Source organism: Vulpes lagopus, chromosome 4, assembly GCF_018345385.1.
Source record: "Vulpes lagopus strain Blue_001 chromosome 4, ASM1834538v1, whole genome shotgun sequence".
Classification (NCBI taxonomy): Eukaryota; Metazoa; Chordata; class Mammalia; order Carnivora; family Canidae; genus Vulpes; species Vulpes lagopus.
Genome location: NC_054827.1, coordinates 91,107,168 through 91,127,499, shown reverse-complemented (window position 1 = coordinate 91,127,499; position 20,332 = coordinate 91,107,168). Strand labels below are relative to the sequence as shown.

General features: G+C 35.5%; 1 protein-coding gene and 1 non-coding gene across 6 annotated transcripts in view; one reads left to right on the top strand and one right to left on the bottom strand.

Moving 5' to 3' along the window:
* ANKRD31 (ankyrin repeat domain 31) overlaps nucleotides 1–20,332 on the bottom strand; it is a 133,992-nt gene that overhangs the window by 104,581 nt on the left and 9,079 nt on the right. For 2 of the 5 annotated variants that reach the window (XM_041751878.1, XM_041751874.1), the window contains exons 2-6: nucleotides 17,341–17,414; nucleotides 13,716–13,822; nucleotides 9,672–9,712; nucleotides 5,341–5,417; nucleotides 3,102–3,145 (exon numbers count right to left, since the gene is read on the bottom strand). In XM_041751878.1, the coding sequence (XP_041607812.1) occupies nucleotides 3,102–3,145; nucleotides 5,341–5,417; nucleotides 9,672–9,712; nucleotides 13,716–13,822; nucleotides 17,341–17,414 (343 nt within the window). The remainder of the gene's footprint in view (nucleotides 1–3,101; nucleotides 3,146–5,340; nucleotides 5,418–9,671; nucleotides 9,713–13,715; nucleotides 13,823–17,340; nucleotides 17,415–20,332) is intronic. The other 3 variants (XM_041751875.1, XM_041751876.1, XM_041751877.1) reach the window with 3 other exon arrangements.
* On the top strand, nucleotides 17,612–17,713 carry LOC121490212. Its single transcript, XR_005987544.1, has one exon. It is a non-coding gene; the product is annotated as a U6 spliceosomal RNA (small nuclear RNA).

Below are 20,332 nucleotides of genomic sequence, written 5' to 3'. Positions count from 1 at the left end.
GGCAGAACAAACTCCATAGCTATGTATAGAGAAAAGGCCAGACCAAAGACAGTAGGAAGGGCAGAGATGTAGTGGGGAACTAAACAGACCTGCAGGACCCTCTCTGGGAGGGAGGAACTCCACTGGGATGGAGATAGGAGAAAAACATAACTATCACACTGAGAGGAAGCCTGCATGAGGAAGATAAATTCCCATAATATTTGGCTTTGAAAACCAAAGGGGTCGAATTTCTTGAGTTCTTACAACCACTGGGACTTAAAACCTAGAACTTTCAAAATTTGCTGGCTCTGTCAGAAGGGTGAAACAGTCCCCACTTAAAGAAACAGCACCAAAAAACAGCCTGCAGAGATACACCAAAGCAGCAGCAATTTGAAAAATTCCTGGGGAACAGAGGTGGGAGATTTGTTTATTCATCTCAGAGCATGTGATGGAGGGGCAGGGATCCTTGCAAGACCTCACCAGAAACAAAGGAGCTGACAGGTGCCATTTCCTACCCCGTCCACCCCCAGCTGAAGCACAAGCCCATGTGGGGGAACCAGCAGGACAGGATGCAGACACTTGCTACCTAACTTGCTAAACAAGGCACCTCCCACTCCTGCAGATTTTATGGATCCACCCTTTCCAATAAACTCTCTGCCAGAGTCCAAACAAAACAATGCAATGAGCCTCCCAGGGTGTAAGCAGCCCCAGCAGGGGCCAACACCACTCCAAAGTGACTCTTGCTTCACGGAGAAGGAAAGACAATCACACATTATCAGTCCAAATGCAACTCCAGCAGTGGGCTAGGGGCAAAATGCTGGTCTAACTGCAGGCATTGCCCACCAACAAAAGCTTCTAGGAGGACAACACAGGGAATGTGCCCTGCAGTTTGGTGATACTGCCTCTCTGGCTAATGCCTGGTCTGTCTGACTCAATTCAATCTCAAGGTTTTCCCAAACTGGGTCACTAGCAACACAAGAACCACATACTGCCCACAACAGATAAGTAAAGCCAAATAAGGGGCACTTGGGTGCTGCAATCAGTTAGTCATCCGACTCTTGGTTTCCACCCAAGTCATGATCTCTGGATCATGAGATCAAGCCCCACATTGGGCTCTGTGGTGACTAGAGTCTGCTTAGAGTTTCTCCTTGTCCCTCTGCTGCTCTTCCGTCTCTCTCTCTCTAATAAATAAATAAATCTTAAAAAAAGAAAAAAGATACATAGGGGCACCTGGGTGGCTCAGTTGGTTAAGTACCTGCCTTTGCCTCCGGTCATGACCCCAGGGTCCTGGGATGGAGCCCCAATGAGCAGGGAGCCTCTTTCTCCCTCTCTTCCCAGCCAGTGCTCTCGCTTGCTATCTCTGTCTCTCTCAAATAAATAAACAAAATCTTTTGTTAAAAAACAAACGAATAAATCAATAAAAAGATACATGGAGACAAATGAAACAAAAACACAACAGTACAAAAGTTTGGGATGCAGCAAAAGCAGTTCCAAGAAGGAAGTTTATAGCAATACAGCAAGGGAAAGAGTCAACAAACAACAACAAATAATCAACAAAACTAAAAGACTGGGACAAAATATTTGCAATGACATATCTGATAAAGTTAGTTAGCATCGAAAATACACAAAGAACCTATACAGCTCAATACAAAGAAACCCCCAAATAATAGAATTTTAAAAATGGGCAGAAGACAAGAATAGACATTTCTCCAAAGAAGACATACAGATGGCCAACAAACACATGAAAACATGCTCAATACCACTAATTTATCAGGAAAACACAAAATCAAAACCACAATGAGGTATCACTTCACACCTGTCAGAATAGATAAAATCAAAACACAAGAAACAAGTGAGGATATAGAGAAAAAGGAACCCTTGCGCACTACTGGAGGGAATGCAAACTGGTGCAGCCACTGTGGAAAACAGCATTGCGGTTCCTCAAAAAATTAAAAATAGAATTACTGTATGATCCACTAACTGCACTACTGGGCATTTACCCAAAGAATATGAAAACGCCAATTTGAAAGGATATATGCATCCCTCTGTTTATTGCAGCATTATTTACAATAGCCAAATTATGGAGGCTGCCCAAGTGTCCATTGATAGATGGATAAAGAAGTAATGATATATATGTACACAAGAACATTATTAGCTATAAAAAAAGAATGAAATCATGCCATTTCCAACAACATACATTGATCTAGAGAGTATAATTTAGAGAAAGACAAATACAATACGATTTCACTATGTGGAATTTAAGAAACAAAACAAAGAGGCAAACTAAAAAACATTTTTTTAAAGATTTTATTTATTTATTCATGAAAGAGAGAGAGAGAGAGGCAGAGACACAGGCAGAGGGAGAAGTAGGCTCCATGCCAGGAGCCCGACGCGGGACTCGATCCCGGGACTCCAGGATCGTGCCCTGGGCCAAAGGCAGGTACCAAACCGCTGAGGCACCCAGGGATCCCCCCAAAACATTCTTAACTATAGAGTACAAACAGATGGTTATCAGAAGGGAGGTGGATGGGGAGGATGGGTGAAATAGGTGAAGAGAATTAAGAGTACACTTATCTTGATTAGCACTAATTTACAGAATTGCTGAATCACTATACTGTACACCTGAAAATAATATAACACTGGATATTAACTATACCAGAATTAAAATACAAAAACACAGATCAATAAAATATGATTTTATTAGAGATAAGGAAGAACAGTATAAGAAACACTGGAAAGGATTTTTAGACTATTTCTGTCTATTGTAATGGTTTAGTCATATTCTTATGCAAGGAAAGAACCTAAATGGGCTTGATACTTTAATCAATACAATTTTTTAAAAAGATTTTTTTGAGAGCAGGGGTGAGGGTGAGAGGGGGAGGGAGGGAGAGAGAGAGAGCATGCATGAGCAGGGAGAAAGGGTTAGAGGGAGAGGGAGAAGCAGACTCCCCGCTGAGCTGGGAGCCCAATGCAGGACTTGATCCCAGGGCCCTGGATCATGACCTGAGCCAAAAAGGCACATGCTTAACTGACTGAGTCACCCAGGCACCCTAATCAATATAATTTTTAAATATAATCTAAACACATGATCTGCATAGCTAATCTCTGTAAGATAGACCAACCTTTTCTGGGTTTGGCAAAATTTCAGAATTTTCAGCCTCAGGCCCTAGAAGATAACAATATGTTTTATTCCAGTTTTATTAAAGCACTAAAAATATGCTTACTTAGCATTTCTTAATCAATATAACTTGAAATGCATTCATGCAATATATGTAACTATTATACTTACTTATTGGTATAAAAGTATCACAGGGGCAATAGAGTTACAAAAGAAAATTCTTAAAAAAAGAAAAAGAAATTTCTTTCATTTCTTAAAACTTTCATGAAGATAGGTAAAACTATAATTATTTAGAATTAGTTTAGCTAAAAGCCAGCCTCTCTATTTTGGCTGAGTTATTCTATGTATATGTAACTATAGGAGGAATAATCATATCTACTTTTTCAGGGTCATTATCTCCTCCATTATAAGTAATATAATATAAATTAAATTCATGCTGTCAAATTAGGCATGAAAAGAAACCCATATAGGGCCAAAGGGAATCAAGAAGTTGTCTTAAAGTGACTTCCACTTTACCATCCCCTTCTCATCTTGCTCCCTCTGCAACTCATACCAAGTGAAGCTGAAGGAGGATCAGGAAAAAAGGTATTTTTCTCCAACTTCACTCCTTTTGCCTCCAACCTTCACCATCAAGGCCCAGCACTATGACATAATTAGGTAGGAAGTTAGGGCTCACTGGTGTTTCAAGCATATGTTTGAGTCATTCTTTTGGTTTCTTTTGATTAGGCAATACCAAGAGCTACAGCATAAGCCAAGGAATTATGTGCTAAACCTTAGCATGCATCCCACAAGCAAGACAGATTTTTCAGGTGAAAAAATAAGTATAAATATGCTTGCTGAGCTTCACATCATGCAAAAATCTCTTTTTTATTTTTTTGATTTTGTTTTGCTTTGCTTCACCTTTGTCATTTGATGATGATAAGCTATGAAAATTGCTAGGAGGGTTAACATCATGGTATTGCACACCCTCACAGGATGATGAGCAAAACATTATTAAGAATAAATAACTTCTTATCCTTGCATTAGAATCCTTTGTGCCAAACAATAATGGTAATATGTCCTACTATGTATACCTTCTCATTTAAAGTTTTATCTCTGGTCGTTTAAAATTTAGTACAAATGAAAGAAACACTGTAATAGATACATCTTCAATTATATTTTTTGTTGCTGTTGTTTTTAAACTGTCAGATCCTTGGGGCATTAGTTTAAAATGAGAGAATAAGACTACATCCTCTTCTTCTCTGAATTGTAAAGAACATCCTCAAATCCCAACTATTTCTATGTTGTTTTTAATCATCTCATCATCAAAATGATCATTCTTTTATGCCAATAGTTAGTATTTTAACAATGTGATAAGCTGGTATACAGTATACTACCTTTGACTACTGTATTAAAAATAAACATATTTGAAAGAATTCTCATTTTCTAACTACAAAATGTGCTTAGTTTTTATAAATTAAAATTTTTTTGAGTTTTTGTCTATCATTTAATAAATTATTAAAAGGTTTTGTACATTTTCTATTTAACACTAGAAAGAGGCAAAATGTAGTAGTAGTATGTATTTATGTATAAAACACAATTCTAAAGTAGCAAATGAGAAGAAAATGCTTAGAGGAACTGAATTTTAACTTATAAACAATTATAACAATTACTAGAGATAATTTGTTTATTTTGACCATTCTATAATTTGGTTACAATTACCTTTTGAATTGGAAGGAAGACTGTATGATTGTATTAAAACAGAATTAGCTATCCTAGCTAACAATTTCATAGTTTCTTTATATGTGATTTAACCTAAACTCTAGGATAATAATAATAAAATGAACTTTCTGTTCTGAACACTCTGCAAGGAATGACGGGCAGAGGGTGTTGCAATGAACTGCCAGAAGGGAAGAGGACTACCGATTCTATGGGTGTCTACTCACATCAACTTTACAGCAGCAGAAACACCATGAAGTCATAATCCTGGTGCCCATAGCACTTTTAACGGAATAGCCAGTTAAAGACTTCTGACTCAGAAGTTCAATGAGGGTGGTGATAAGAGTGCAAAGATGCCAATAGCATCATAAGGCATTAATGGCTCTCAAAAGGCCAAATGTCCTATATTTCCCACACTTGTAACCTCTTCCCATTTGGCCTTCTGAGAGCCACTAATGCAAATAAATCAATCCATACCTAATTAAGCCTTCCATTTTTAGACAAAGACAAATTTACTCTATATGACTCTACACATAAAAACATACCTTGAATGCTTTGGTGGTTCAGTGAAAGTTTAGCCTGGGAAAATGATACAGTGAACAATGGAAAACTTTTTCTGTTCCTAAAAAATAAATCAATTATTTAATAAATAAATACAAATTTAGAAATGAAAAGAAAAAAAACACTATTCTAATTTAAGTATAATTTAAGCTTTTTTATCTAAAGGAATTTCAAAACTGCATAATTTTTTTTGTTCCATCATTCCAACTACTTTTATAATTACTATGATTTTGGTAACATTTACATTTCAAGTGACTGCAAAAATGAAGGAACAAGCTAAAAAATTAATGGATGAAGAATCAGGAGTACTAACAAGATAACCTAAAGTTTAGGTGTGAAAGTCACTTTGGGATGACTATGTGCCAAATAAGGGTAGTGGGGGAGAAAAAACTGGTCCTGAATTATATATCTTGTCTATCTAAATCCTCAAATACACTGAAAGTTTCTCATTATAGTTTTAGATGTAAGTGCGAGTCACTAATGAGAAAATTCTCAGATATTATTTTTCATTCTTTATTTCTCAGTAGGCAAAGAACATGTATGAAATATTGATGGAAAGAGATTGAAAGCAAAATAAGGCTCATACTAAATCTGCAATTTTTATCATCTGCCTCGGGATAATTAAAAGTTGATTGAAGAAAAGCAATCAGTTAACTATCTTTTTCTCAATCTAATATACTATGCAAACACAATCAAGATATCTCCCTTTAAAAAAAAAAGCCACTTGTTTCAGCTGGGTTTTTTTTTTAATATATTTTTTATTTATTTATTCTTGAGAGACACAGAGAGAGGCAGAGACACAGGCAGAGGGAGCAGCAGACTTCCTGCGGAGAGCCCGATGTGGGACTCGATCCCAGGACTCCGGGATCATGCCCTGAGCCAAAGGCACATGCTCAACTGCTGAGCCACCCAGGTGCCCTCAGCTGTTTTAAGAGTAGTTTTTATACACCAGCTACTTGAAGCCTAAGCAAGAATAACAAATTGAATACTCTCTCCAGTCTAAAAACAGAAGTTATCAATATAAGCTACCTTGAAAATGGAAATGAAACTGCTCATATATATTTACAGAATAATTTCTAGAAGGCAAATAGAAAAGAATGCTGATTTTTTTCCCTAAAATGAAATTCTTTGAGAAGAACAAGCTGATTTAAAACAAAACTGAATCATACTTTGACTCAACAACAAAATTTTTTTCCTTAATTACAAAAGAAAACTTAAGACATAAGTCTAAAAATTGAGCAAATTCAACGATATTATTAAAAAAGTTATTTATATTAGGCAAGACAACAATGTACATGTCTAAGTATGGAGGAATACACTATCGTACAATCAAGTTATACTGTGAAATACTGTGAGTCCATTAAAACTCATGTTTTTAAAAAATATGACATGAGAAGATAATTACAAATTATTACTTAAAATTTTTAAATAGGATACAAAAACTATCTGTAGAATTATTCCAATTTCATAGAAAATATAAATAAAAACAAAACTATATAGAAAGTCTAAAATAAAATGTAGTGGGTTGAGCCTCTGCCTTTGGCTCAGGTGGTGATCCTGGGGCCTAGGATCTCGCAAAGTGAGAGTATCCAAAGTTTCTAAAACGTTTTATGTCTTATGTCCAAGAAAAAACTGCAGGAAAACCCATTCTGTTCTAGTGATAACAGGTACTAAAAGATATATGTTATTGTTTTTAAAAAACTTTGACTAAGGGCAACCCCGGTGGCGCAGCAGTTTAGCACCGCCTGCAGCCCAGGGCATGATCCTGGAGACCCTGGATGGAGTCCCACGTCAGGATCCCCGCAGGGAACCCGCGTCTCCCTCTGTCTGTGTCTCTGCCTTTCTTTGTGTCTCTCATGAATAAATAAATAAAATCTTTAAAAATAAATAAAATGAAATATAGCAAAATGTTAACAATGGTTCCCTCTGGGCAGTGGAGTTATGGATGCTGTGTTAGTCTCTAAGTTTTCCTTTTTTCCCCACTTCTATAAATAAACTTATAGTGCTGATACATTCAGTAATAGGGTTATTTAAACATAGTGGCTCTCAAACCTTTTGATCTTTTGTCTCCTTTTAACTCTTAAAAATTATTGAGGAACCCAAAGAGCTTTTGTTTATGTGCATATACTTATTTATATTATATATTTGAAGTTAAAATAAGAAGACTTTTAAATAATCATTAATTTAAAAATAACAGTAAAAGCACATTTATCATGATGAGCACCGAATAATATACAGAACTACTGAATCACTACATTATACATCTGAAACTACTGTAACACTGTATATTAACTATACTGGAATTAACATAAAAACTTAACAAAATTAAAGATAACTAAATAAAAATAAGTAACAGTAATAATTCTGAAACATGTTAATATGTTTTATAAAAATGTATTATATTTTACAAAATGAAAAACAGTAGTGAAAGAATGGCACTTTTTTAAAGGTATGGCTTCATAGAAGACAGCTGTCACCTCACCTGCTACCACATTCACTCTTTTGTCACATGGTGTTTTATTTGAAGTATATAACAAAAATCTAGCCTCACACAGATACACAGTTGGAAAGGAAGGAGTATTTCAGTAGCCTTTTTGGGTAACTGTAGTATCACCCCAAAACAAGTATTATGCCAAAATTCTAAAAGGAATAACTTCCTTAAAGGTTACTGGAAATTGAAACCCCATCAATGAAAGTTTTGTATTCTGTACTATGACTCTCTTGCACTTTGAATGGACCCTTCATCTGCATGTGATTTTGTGACATTATGCATTTGTCTTTTAGAAAATACTGATTCACTGAGTTATGCAGAGCTTCCTTATACTTTTTTTTTCTAAGATTTTATTTATTTATTCATGGAAGACACAACACAGAGAGGCAGAGACACAGACAGCGGGAGAAGCAGGCTCCATGCAGGGAGCCCGATGTGGGACTCGATCCCGGGACCCCGGGGTCACACCCTAAGCCGAAGGCAGGCCCTCAACTGCTGAGCCACCCAGGTGTCCCTGAGCTTCCTTATACTTATAATCCATATATATATGGATTATAATCCATATATATATGGATATATATATGGATTATATATATAATGTGTGTATATATATACATATATACACACACACACATATATGTAAGGGTTTTGATTAAACATCAAAAACATCACCTTTGTCACTTGACGGGATGATCACTGGGTGTTATTCTGTATGTTGGTAAATTGAACACCAATAAAAAATTAATTTATTAAAAAAAAGATCACCTTTGTAAATAAATATAATCACTGATCTCACTGGAAAATTTAAAGTACTGTGAAGTCATCAAGGACAATAAAAACAAGTTTTCCTACATTGATTTTCACTTGAAAGCTTCAATATTTTCATTGGCAAACAAATACCATCAGCAGTTTTCCATGAAGTGATTGGCTTGCTTCACTGATTTTCAAGAAAATGTCTGTCATATACTCAAGTGTGAATACTACTTTGTTGATTATTCTTTCAAGTTAAAAGAAAAGGTGAGCTAATTTTCTTACAATGTTTACAACTCAAACTACACAAGTGCTCTCCTTAAGACAAGGACCACACTTTGGTATGCAAAGAAGTACTTAGGCATACTTCCTCCACATCACACAGCATATCAAGAAGATATATATTCAAGGGCAGAAATTTAATAAAACAATAAATTTTCTGCTTCATCAAATGCACTAGGTGAAGCTAGCTTTTTCCTTCCTTGTCTTTTTTAACTGCTAGCTCATGGCAATGAAAAATACAGCGACTACTAGCACTATTTGGTGCCATTGCCCTACTGAGCCTAAGTAAGCCTTCAATATTTTACTTACCATTTAGCACTGAATATGCAAATGTCAGTACTATGAAATAGGCAAATAAGGGTTAGTATTATTATGAAAATAGTTTTGATCTCACAGACGCTCTGCAAAAAGTCTCAAGGATTCCCAAGGGGTCAACACATCATACTTTGAGAACCACAGTTTTAAAAGAACTGAAAGGATAAAGCCTTTTAAAGTGCAATAGTCCTATAAAGTCCAATTTCAATAAGGTCTACAAATTCTTCCTTCATGCTATGCTATAAATTTTCTTTTTAAGTAATATTAATAGAAAACCAACTTAATCTGAACCAATCATGCTCATGAAATGAAACTTACCTAGAATGTTTATAAATAACATCTGTATGCTGCTAAAGGGGCAACTATTTAAAAATATACAATAATTCAAAAACTCTTAAGAAAATGAAGATTCATTTTAGTGTGCAAAATTACAAAAAAAAACTACAATATAATAAAGTTAAAAATTAGTATACTTACTGGAACAGAGCTTGATTTTGCTCCATTTCATCTTGAGGTTGCTAGCAGGGAAAAGGTAGTGTTCTTTTAACTCATAAATACTAATACAATGCACCAATTAAAAATTTAATGTTTAAAATAATTCTTAAAAAATAATTTTTGTGTTATTCTTTCTCAACATCTTCTCTGTTGTGATAAAATATACGTAACATAAAATTCACCGTTTTAACCATATGAACATGTACAGTTCTGTAGCATTTTGTGCACATTGTTGTACAACCATCACCAGCATCCATCTAAAGTATTCTTTAATCTTTTCCAACTGAAACTCCAGACCTAGTATTAACTTTTTATTAGCCCCTCTCCCAACTCCTGGTACCTACCCTTCTTTCCGTCTCTCTATTACTCTGTCTCTACTGTAACTACTCTAAGTACCTAATATAAAAGGAACCATACAATATTCATCATTTTGTGTCTGAACTTATTTCAGCGTAAGATAGCATAAGATCTTAAAAGTTCACCCATGTTGTACCATGTATCACTATTTCCTCCTTTTTTTCTTTTTAAAGATTTTATTTATTTACGTATGAGAGGCACAGACAGAGAGAGAGGCAGAGACACAGCAGAGAGAGAGAAGAGGGCTACATGCAGGGAGCCTGATAGGGGATCCCAGGATGACAACCTGAGGCAAGGCAGATACTCAAACACTGAGCCACCAGGTGCCCTTATTCCCTCCCTTTCTAGTTGTTTGTATGTACCACATTTTGTTTATCTGCTCATCTGTTGGTGGATGCTTGGTTTGCTATCACCATTTGGCTACTGCGAATAATGGTTGAATGAACGTGGATATACAAATATATTTTTGACTCCCTGCTTTCATTTATTTGGGGTATAAACCCAGAAGTGGAGTTTTTGGACCATTTGATACTATGTTTAAATTTTGAGGACCCATCATACCATTTTCCACAGGAACTACACCATTCTACATTTCCTATCAGCAGTGAGAAAGAATTCCAATTTTCTACATCCTCACCAGCACTGGTTGTTTTGGTTTTTTGATAATAGCTATCATAATGAGTATAGATAAGATCTCACTGTGATTTTGATGTACATTTCCCTAATGATTCGTGATGTTGAACATCTATTCATGTGCTTATTGGCCACTAATCTATCTTCTGTTTGTGCCCTCTGTCCACTTTTAAATCCGTTTGGTTTTGGGGGGGGGTGTATAATTTTTTTTCTAAGCTGTAAGAATCTTTGTATATTCTTGGTAGCAATCCTTTACTAGATACATTATTAACATTTTCTCCCATTTCTGAGGTTGCCTTTTCACTGTTGATAATGTCCTTTAATCCACAAACATTTTTAAGTGTCATGGGTCTATTTGTCTATTTCTCCTTTTGTTGTCTGGTCTTTCATGTCTAAGAAGTCATTGCCAAATCCAATGTCATGATACTTTTCCCCTATGTTTTCTTCTAAGAGTTTAGCTCGTTTAGTTTTTTTAAAATTTCTTTCCATAAAAGAACTTATGGAAATTAAGTTAGGAGAAAGGATGTGTCCCTTCTTTTTATTCCTATGGATTTATTTCATTAATCCATAATGGTTCTGATAAGCCTTCTTTTCTTGTCAGGTTCTCAGTTCTAATATTTCCCCTGAAGGCCAAAAATTATACAACCTCTGTTACAATGCTAACTGCCAAAAGCTAAATGGATTCTGCCTAATTCTCAAGTCAGGCCAGAGAATCTGAAGTTGTATCCCTTTCAAAAAGAAAGATACAATGCACTGATAAAATGCGTACATTTTAGGTTTCACAGCACAGTGGCTTTCATCACTCTAAAAAGAATTCTTACACTTAGTATCTTGCTATCATGAAAGTGGATGGTAATAAGATCTTAGAAAAAGATCTTCCTTTGGGGCCCTTCCATGTTTCTGTGATCAATAACAAAGCTTTCTGAAAATAAAGCCTTTAAGCCTGAACTTCCAAGCATTGTTTGATCAATGAAACAGTCATAATAACAAGAAAACAAAGTACTATGAGAACTTCAATCTTCTTCAATGAACATTCATTGTTCTTTTTTGATAATGCATCATGACATACTTCAAGGTTATCACATTGGTTCTCCATATATATACTTCCCAAGCAGACGTTCAGAGGCCCAGAGACAAGAAGGAATTTCAAGAAGTAAACCTAGGAATTCCCAAGGATTAATTAGAGTATTTATACACTCACTAGATACTTCTGCATCTTCACAAAATAATTCATTCAAATACCTGTAATACCCAGTTCATTTACATTACTAAAGATCAATGACTTGACCCTACTAAGGAAAATGCAAAAAATAAGAGAGCAAAGAAGAAGGAAGTTTGTCTCCAAGAGTCTACTTTTTTCCTTCTCTGTAGGCAAAAATTACACTTAGGAGCTAATGCCTCTGAATAGAACAGGGAGGGAACTGGTCATTTGTTAATTAACAAAACCGCAAAGATACATTTTCAATCAACTCTTTCCTAAGGGATCCAAATCGCTATCTATCCTTTTGATTCATGTGACTGTCATTTTTCTCCTGTCCTTTCCACCCCTGTATTTTGATTGGCCATTAAGCTGAACAGTTTTTGTTTTATTTCATCTGTGGAGGGGTGGGGAGTAGGGTGTGGGAGATGAAAAAGTTTAAATATGCTAATTTGGAGGATCTGGAAAAGAGACAAATCTATTTATATATCCTCAAACAAAAAACGATCATCCAATATCTGAAACCAATTCAACTGAATTATGGATCACTGGAAGTGTAGTGGAAGTCAAACCCTGGCCAGACTTCTGGCTCGCCAGAAGGCATCAGATATCTCATACAACTATACTCACATTCAGTATAGCAGAATAAACATTCCTAGTATTAAGTGTTTTATTTATTGATGAGTTACTGATAACATCACTTAAAATATCTTTTTCTCAAATTGATAAAACACAATAATACTAGGGGACTTTAACAACTTTGTATGGTGACTGCTGGTAACTAAGCTTACTGTGGTGACCATTTCATAACGTATATACATATCAAATCATTATGTTATACACCTGAAGCTAATAAAATATTGTATGCCAATTATTCTTTGATTAAAAAAATAAAATTTGAGATTCAAGATAGAATATAATATTTCTCTAATGAGAATGTTGTCAGTATAATAAAAAGACAGCTGAATTATCTTATTCTAAAAAGGCAACTATGCAATTTTCCCCTGAAGTCTTGAATCTGTGTAAAATTAACCATCTTCTTTCACAAAAACATGTGTATAAATAAAAAGTATTTTATCTCAAAACATTCAATAAAAGTGTTACTTCTTATCCTCAGAGGAAAAAAAAAACTGTTTTCCCTTCCTTCCTTAAGACTTTGTGGGTTATCTCTGTTTAGCTGACTTATTTATGCCAAGGTGCTAACTGAATAACTCCTAACCTTTGCCCAGGGTGACCGCATTAAAAAAAAAATACAAATGTGTATGTATACGTACACAGGCATTCACACACATATAAGATAAGAAGGGCCTTTCAGTAGACCATATCTCAAAATATACCATGCAGACTAACATCTTCACAAATTGAAAATGATCTCTGGCATACACTGGAGATGAAAATCCTAATTACTATATTCTATTTTAACCTGTTTTTCTCACATCCACATCTGGAGAGAGAGAGGAGAGGAGAGGGGAGGGGAGGGCAGGGGAAGGGAGAAGAAGAGAGGGGAGGGGGGGAGGGGAGGGGAGGGGAGGGGAGAGGAGAGGAGAGGAGAGGAGAGGAGAGGAGAGGAGAGGAGAGGAGAGGAGAGGAGAGGAGAGGAGAGGAGAGGAGAGGAGAGGAGAGGAGAAATATTTTAAACACCCCCTTCTAAAACACCTGCCTTTCGCCAAAGTTGCAAAAAAGAAACAGAATGACTAGCTAAGAAAGGGTAAAAACTGAGTAAGAGAATAAAGAAGAAAACTAACAGACAAAAAGAATTAACCGTTAGTAATTTGTCACTCTTTGAAACAGCAATTCCAATTTTTAATAAGCAAGTATTTAACCAACAAGCTACATACCTGTAGGAGTGCAGTCTCACTAAGAGGCATTATTTTATTTTTACTCATTTGTTCTCGTGGATTCTCTCTGAGTTTGAACCCAAGTTGAATCTCAGGAGAAGATGTTCCTAGAATGAAAAATCATCGTAAATCACTTGCAACAGTTTAATTGCTCTGCTTTGACAATGACACCATGATTTTATAAAAACTACAAAATTTCATTAAAAAGTATTTTGTAAATTATAACTTCCTAGCTGCCACTTTTATATATCAAAGTTTTTAAGTTATTAATTTCAAAGACACACATATACTACACTGGAGGATACATATACATAAAGGTCTGAACAAAGGATACATAGAGACAATATACAGACTTCACCACCTGCCCCAGAAGGAATACTTTCTTCTTTTTTAATTTCATATGAGGTCATTTTTAAAAACTCATAATGCTAGTATATAACCCAAAAAACAGAATTTGTGTTTCTAAGATGGGAAACTGAACTCATATTTTTTTAAGATTTTTTAAATTTATTTATTCATAGAGATGCAGAGAGAGAGAGAGAGAGAGGCAGAGACACAGGCAGAGGGAGAAGCAGCTCCATGCAGAGAGCCTGACATGGGACTCGATCCAGGGTATCCAGGATCACGCCCTGGGCTGCAGGCGGCGCTAAACCGCTGTGCCACTGGGGCTGCCCTGAACTCATATTTTAACTTTTTTTCCCTTCCCTGTTCCTAAAAAAGAATCCAAAGAAATTTGTTGTTGTTGTTTCCTGAAATTAGTTTTTTCTTTTTTAAATGTGAAGTAGCAATGAGAAGAGAGGAAATTCACCCAATATAGATCAGAAGAGGAAGACTGGATTAAAGGGAAACCAAACATTGGTAAACAGCACATACTCTACATAGGAAAAGGAGAGGCTCCTTAAGAAATAATTACATGGATTTCTTCCATGAGACTCTCAGAAAACCACCCAGCTTAGAGCAAATCCCATCAACCAAAGATGGAAGAGAGTGTACTAGAACTTTGCATTGAGTAGTCTCATACTTCACTGAAATTGCTGTTTGTACCAAAGGAGCATTTATTCAGAATGAATGCTATAGCCAGTTACTCTGTGTAAGAGGGTATCTTCCCTATCAGATACAGAAATGTACTAAAAGCCAAGGCTGATAAATAATGTAGTGATGGAACACTAGTAAAAATAGTCAAATAGAACAATGAAACTAAACAAGAAGTGGAAAACAGACCTATATGTCTATCTGGGAATTTAATATAAGTAAATAATGATATTTTAGACAGTGGCAACAAAATGTGTAAATATAAATGCAAACAAAGATAATATACTTTTATGGTCTTGTGGTAGGTAAAATACTTCCAAGTTTGAAAGAACCAAGAAACCCCAGAAGACTGACAGGTCTTACTACATAAAAACTTAAGGGTGCCTGGGTGGCTCAGTTGGTAAAGCATCTGCCTTCAGCTCAGGTCATGATCTCAGGGTCCTGGGACAGACCCCAGATCTGGCTCCCTGCCCAGCAGGGAGTCTGCTTCTCTCCTTCCTTCTGTGCCTACCTGCCCCCTCCCCCACCTCTGCTTGTGCTCTCTCCCTCTCAAATAAATAAATAAAATCTCAATTTCTGCATACAAAATATATCATGAATAACATTAAAAGTTAACTAGGAAACTGAGTGAAACTATTTGCAATACATATATATGACAGTTGTATTACCTTTAGTGTATAAAATGATCTTATAAATCAAAAATAAAATGAGAATAATTTAGGAGACATAAGGCAATTCACATGCACACAAACTATGAATAGTCAATATTAAAATGTGTCTAAACTTGGTATTCTTCAAAAAAATGCAAATTAGAACAATCAGATACTTTACTTAGCGGTTTGGCAAAGACTTAATATATCCTTTGTTGGATCTAGAGGAAAAAGCCATCTTTTTTAGGGATAATATATGTCAAAACCTAACATGTGTCCATCCTTTAAAAACAAATCAAATTTTAGCTGTTTATTCTAAGGAAATAATCAGAAAAGCAGGCAAAAGTGTAAATATTAGAATATTCACATTTATTAGAGTTTTGAGAACAAAAATATAATTAATTCATTAAATAAGGATACATTCATACAGAATAATGTGTAGCACTTTATTTTATTTTTAAAGATTTTATTTATTTATTTGTGAAAGAGACAGAGAGGCAGACACACAGGAAGAGGGAGGAGAAGCAGGTTCCATGCAGGGAGCCCGATGTAGGACTCAATCCTAGAACTCCAGGATCACGCACTGAACCAAAGGCAAGATGCTCAATTGCTGAGCTACCCAGGCGACCCAATAGATAGCACTTTAAAAGGTTGAGGTAGATCAATATAACAAGGAAAGAAATATATTTACCACAATACCAATTATGAAAAAAGATATTCAAGTTGGCATACAAAGTCTAGAAAAATACACAAATACTAAACACTGGCAATTGTTGGAAGAGGAATTGTAGGGAAGAGTAGGGAAGTATAAATGTGACTTTACACTTTCTACATTATATAAGTTTGAAATAAAAAAGCTTTTATTCTTTTAATATTAGCAAAAATAATAAAAAGTCTATCAATTTGGGAAAAAAGAAGAAGGAAAACAAAGAAAAAACTTGGTTGCAATATTAAAACATACCTCTAACTTCTTCCTAGTGGTACTTTATATATCATAAAAGCACGTTCTGGAGACTACTACTACACATTGTTCTTTCATCAATATTTCATAGTTTCCAGAATATAGGTCTTTCACTTTCTTGGTTAAATGTATTGCTAGGTCTTTTACTCTTTTTGCTATAATTATAAATGGGATTGTTTTCTTAATTTCTGTCTGCTACTTCACTATTAGTATATAAGTCAGACTAAGAAAGATAATACCATATGATTTCACTCTTACATGGAATATAAAAAAAGGAAACAAATACACAAACAAACAAACAAAAAAGATGAATCAGACCTGTAAATACAGAGAACAAACTAACTGATGCCAAAGGGACAGAGATCAGGAGAATGGACAAAATGGGTGAAAGGGAGTGGAAGACACAGGTTTCCTGCTATGGAATAAAATGAGTCACAGGAATAAAAGGCACAGCATAGGAAATAACAGTCATTGATATTGTAAAACATTGTATATAACAGATGGTAGCTAAAACTGTGGTGAGCCTAGCATAACCTATAAAGAAGCTGAATCACTTTGATATACACCTGAAACTAATATAACATCATGTGTCAATTATACTCAAATTTTTAAAATTAAATATATATAAATATATCAAGAATATTTAATATTTCAGTCTGAAATATCAGATTGGTTACTAAAAAGTACTATTCACTTTTGCAAATAAAAAAGTTCTAGGATTTTGTAAATTTTTGCAAAGAGAAGAGATATCTGGGTATCATTTGCCTATCTCTGTAGCCCTCTCTAGAAGTCATAGCATCTGCCAGAAATTATAATTCTCCTTGCTATCCTTATAGTAATAGACCTTAGGGTCTATTACAGATGAGTAAAAAAAATTAATTCTGTGTAAAGCTAAAAACAAAACTAATTATAAAAGAAGTTGATAGAATAATAACACTTGAGAAAATAAAGGGACTACTTAGTGAAAAAAATTATTTCTCACCTTTGCACATTCCACTTCTATCTGGATGGAGACTGTACTCAGATCTAAGAGATGTGTCTTGATCAAAGAGCAACCTTTCAGATACCAAATAGAAGATACAAATTGTTATGTTTCCTAAACATAGACTAACAATTTAACCACAGTTTTTTTACTTTACCAAACTTGCTAAAATTCTTAGTTATACCACTATTAATATCTGTACCAAAATATTGTTTCAGATGTGTACCCTCTAATTAAAAATTTATAGATAGACCTTAAAGACATTATACTAGTGCTTGCTTTGGCAGCATATATAATAAAATTGGAATGATAAAGATTAGCATGGCCTCAGCACAAAGATGACACACAAATTCATGAGACATTCCATATTAAAAAGAATTATATTAAGTGAATGAGCCAGATACAAGTGGGAAAATATTATATGATTCCACTTAGACAGCTAGAGTAGTCAGGTCCATAGTGATTGAAGGTAGAATGGTGATTGACAAAGGGCTGGGTGAAGGGAGGAATGGGAAGTTAGTGTTTAATGGGTATAGAGTGTTAGTTTGGGAAGATGAAGTTCTAAAGTCAGAGAGTGGTAATGGGTACACAACAATGCAAATGTACTTAATGCCACTTAACTGTATACTTAAAAATGGTTACAATGGTAAATTTTATGATACATATTTTTTACCACAATAAAAATAAAATTTTAAAAATCTTTTCATAATTTAACAGTGTACCAATGCATGAATATATGATTTGGTACTAAAAGGGTTTTTTCTCTTTATTCACTTGTCTCTTGTCTTGTTTCTTCACCTACCTGTTCTCTCCCTTCCCATTTTTTAAATTGTTTTGTCCTTCCAATGTTTTTTGAAAATGTAAGGAACATGAGTATACCTGCCCTCACCCATTCTTAGATAAACAGTAGCATTCTATATATACTTCTTCTTCTTCTTCTTTCTCTTAACAATAAACCCAGGAGATTGACCACTCTAAGGGAAAGAGACTTCTTCATTCCTTTTTATAAATTCATAGTGTCCCACTGTGTGGATTCTCACATAGTTTCTCTTTTAATATTTATTTATTATTTCTTATTTAATATTTATTTATCTAAGTAATTTCTATACCCAACATGGGGCTTGAACTCACAACCCTGATATTAAGAATCTCATGTTCTCGTAAAACAACCAATGTGATTCATCATATCAGCAGGAGAAAAACCAAGAACCATATGATCCTCTCATTAGATGCAGAGAAAGCATTTGACAAAATACAGCATCCATGCCTGATCAAAACTCTTCAGAGTGTAGGGACAGAGGGAACATTCCTCAACATCTTAAAAGCCATCCACGAAAGCCCACAGCAAATATCATCCTCAATGGGGAAGCACCGGGAGCCTTTTCCCTAAGATCAGGAACAAGACAGGGATGTCCACTCTCACCACTGCTATTCAACATAGTACTGGAAGTCCTAGCCTCAGCAATCAGACAACAAAAAGACATTAAAGGCATTCAAATTGGCAAAGAAGAAGTCAAACTCTCCCTCTTCGCCGATGACATGATACTCTACATAGAAAACCCTAAAGCCTCCACCCCAAGATTGCTAGAACTCATACAGCAACTTGGTAGCATGGCAGGATACAAAATCAATGCCCAGAAATCAGCGGCAATTCTATACACTAACAATGAGACTGAAGAAAGAGAAATTAAGGAGTCAATCCTATTTACAATTGCACCCAAAAGCAGAAGATACCTAGGAATAAACCTAACCAAAGAGGTAAAGGATCTATACCCTAAAAACTATAGAACACTTCTGAAAGAAATTGAGGAAGACACAAAGAGATGGAAAAATATTCCATGCTCATGGATTGGCAGAATTAATATTGTGAAAATGTCAATGCTACCCAGGGCAATTTACACATTTAATGCAATCCCTATCAAAATACCATGGACTTTCTTCAGAGAGTTATAACAAATTATTTTAAGATTTGTGTGGAATCAGAAAAGATCCCGAATAGCCAGGGGAATTTGAAAAGAGAAAACCATAGCTGGGGGCATCACAATGCCAGATTTCCAGTTGTACTACAAAGCTGTGGTCATCAAGACAGTGTGGTACTGGCACAAAAACAGACACATAGATCAATGGAACAGAATAGAGAACCCAGAAGTGGACCCTGAAATGTATGGTCAACTAACATTCGATAAAGGAGGAAAGACTATCCACTGGAAAAAAGACAGTCTCTTCAATAAATGGTGCTGGGAAAACTGGACATCCACATGCAGAAGAACGAAACTAGACCACTCTCTTGCACCATACACAAAGATAAACTCAAAATGGATGAAAAATCTAAATGTGAGACAAGATTCCATCAAAATCCTAGAGGAGAACACAGGCAACACCCTTTTTGAACTCGGCCACAGTAACTTCTTGCAAGATACATCCACGAAGGCAAAAGAAACAAAAGCAAAAATGAACTATTGGGACTTCATCAAGATAAGAAGCTTTTGCACAGCAAAGGATACAGACAACAAAACTAAAGACAACCTACAGAATGGGAGAAGATATTTGCAAATGACGTATCAGATAAAGGGCTAGTTTCCAAGATCTATAAAGAACTTATGAAACTCAACTGCAAAGAAACACAATCCAACCATGAAATGGGCAAAAGACATGAACAGAAATCTCACACGGGAAGACCTAGACATGGGCAGCATGCACATGAGAAAATGCTCTGCATCACTTGCCATCAGGGAAAGACAAATCAAAACCACAATGAGATACCACCTCACACCAGTGAGAATGGGGAAAATTAGCAAGGCAGGAAACCACAAATGTTGGAGAGGATGCGGGAAAAAGGGAATCCTCTTACACTGTTGGTGGGAATGTGAAATGGTGCAGCCACTCTGGAAAACTGTGTGGAGGTTCCTCAAAGAGTTAAAAATAGGCCTGCCCTACGACCCAGCAATTGCACTGCTGGGGATTTACCCCAAAGATTCAGATGCAATGAAAC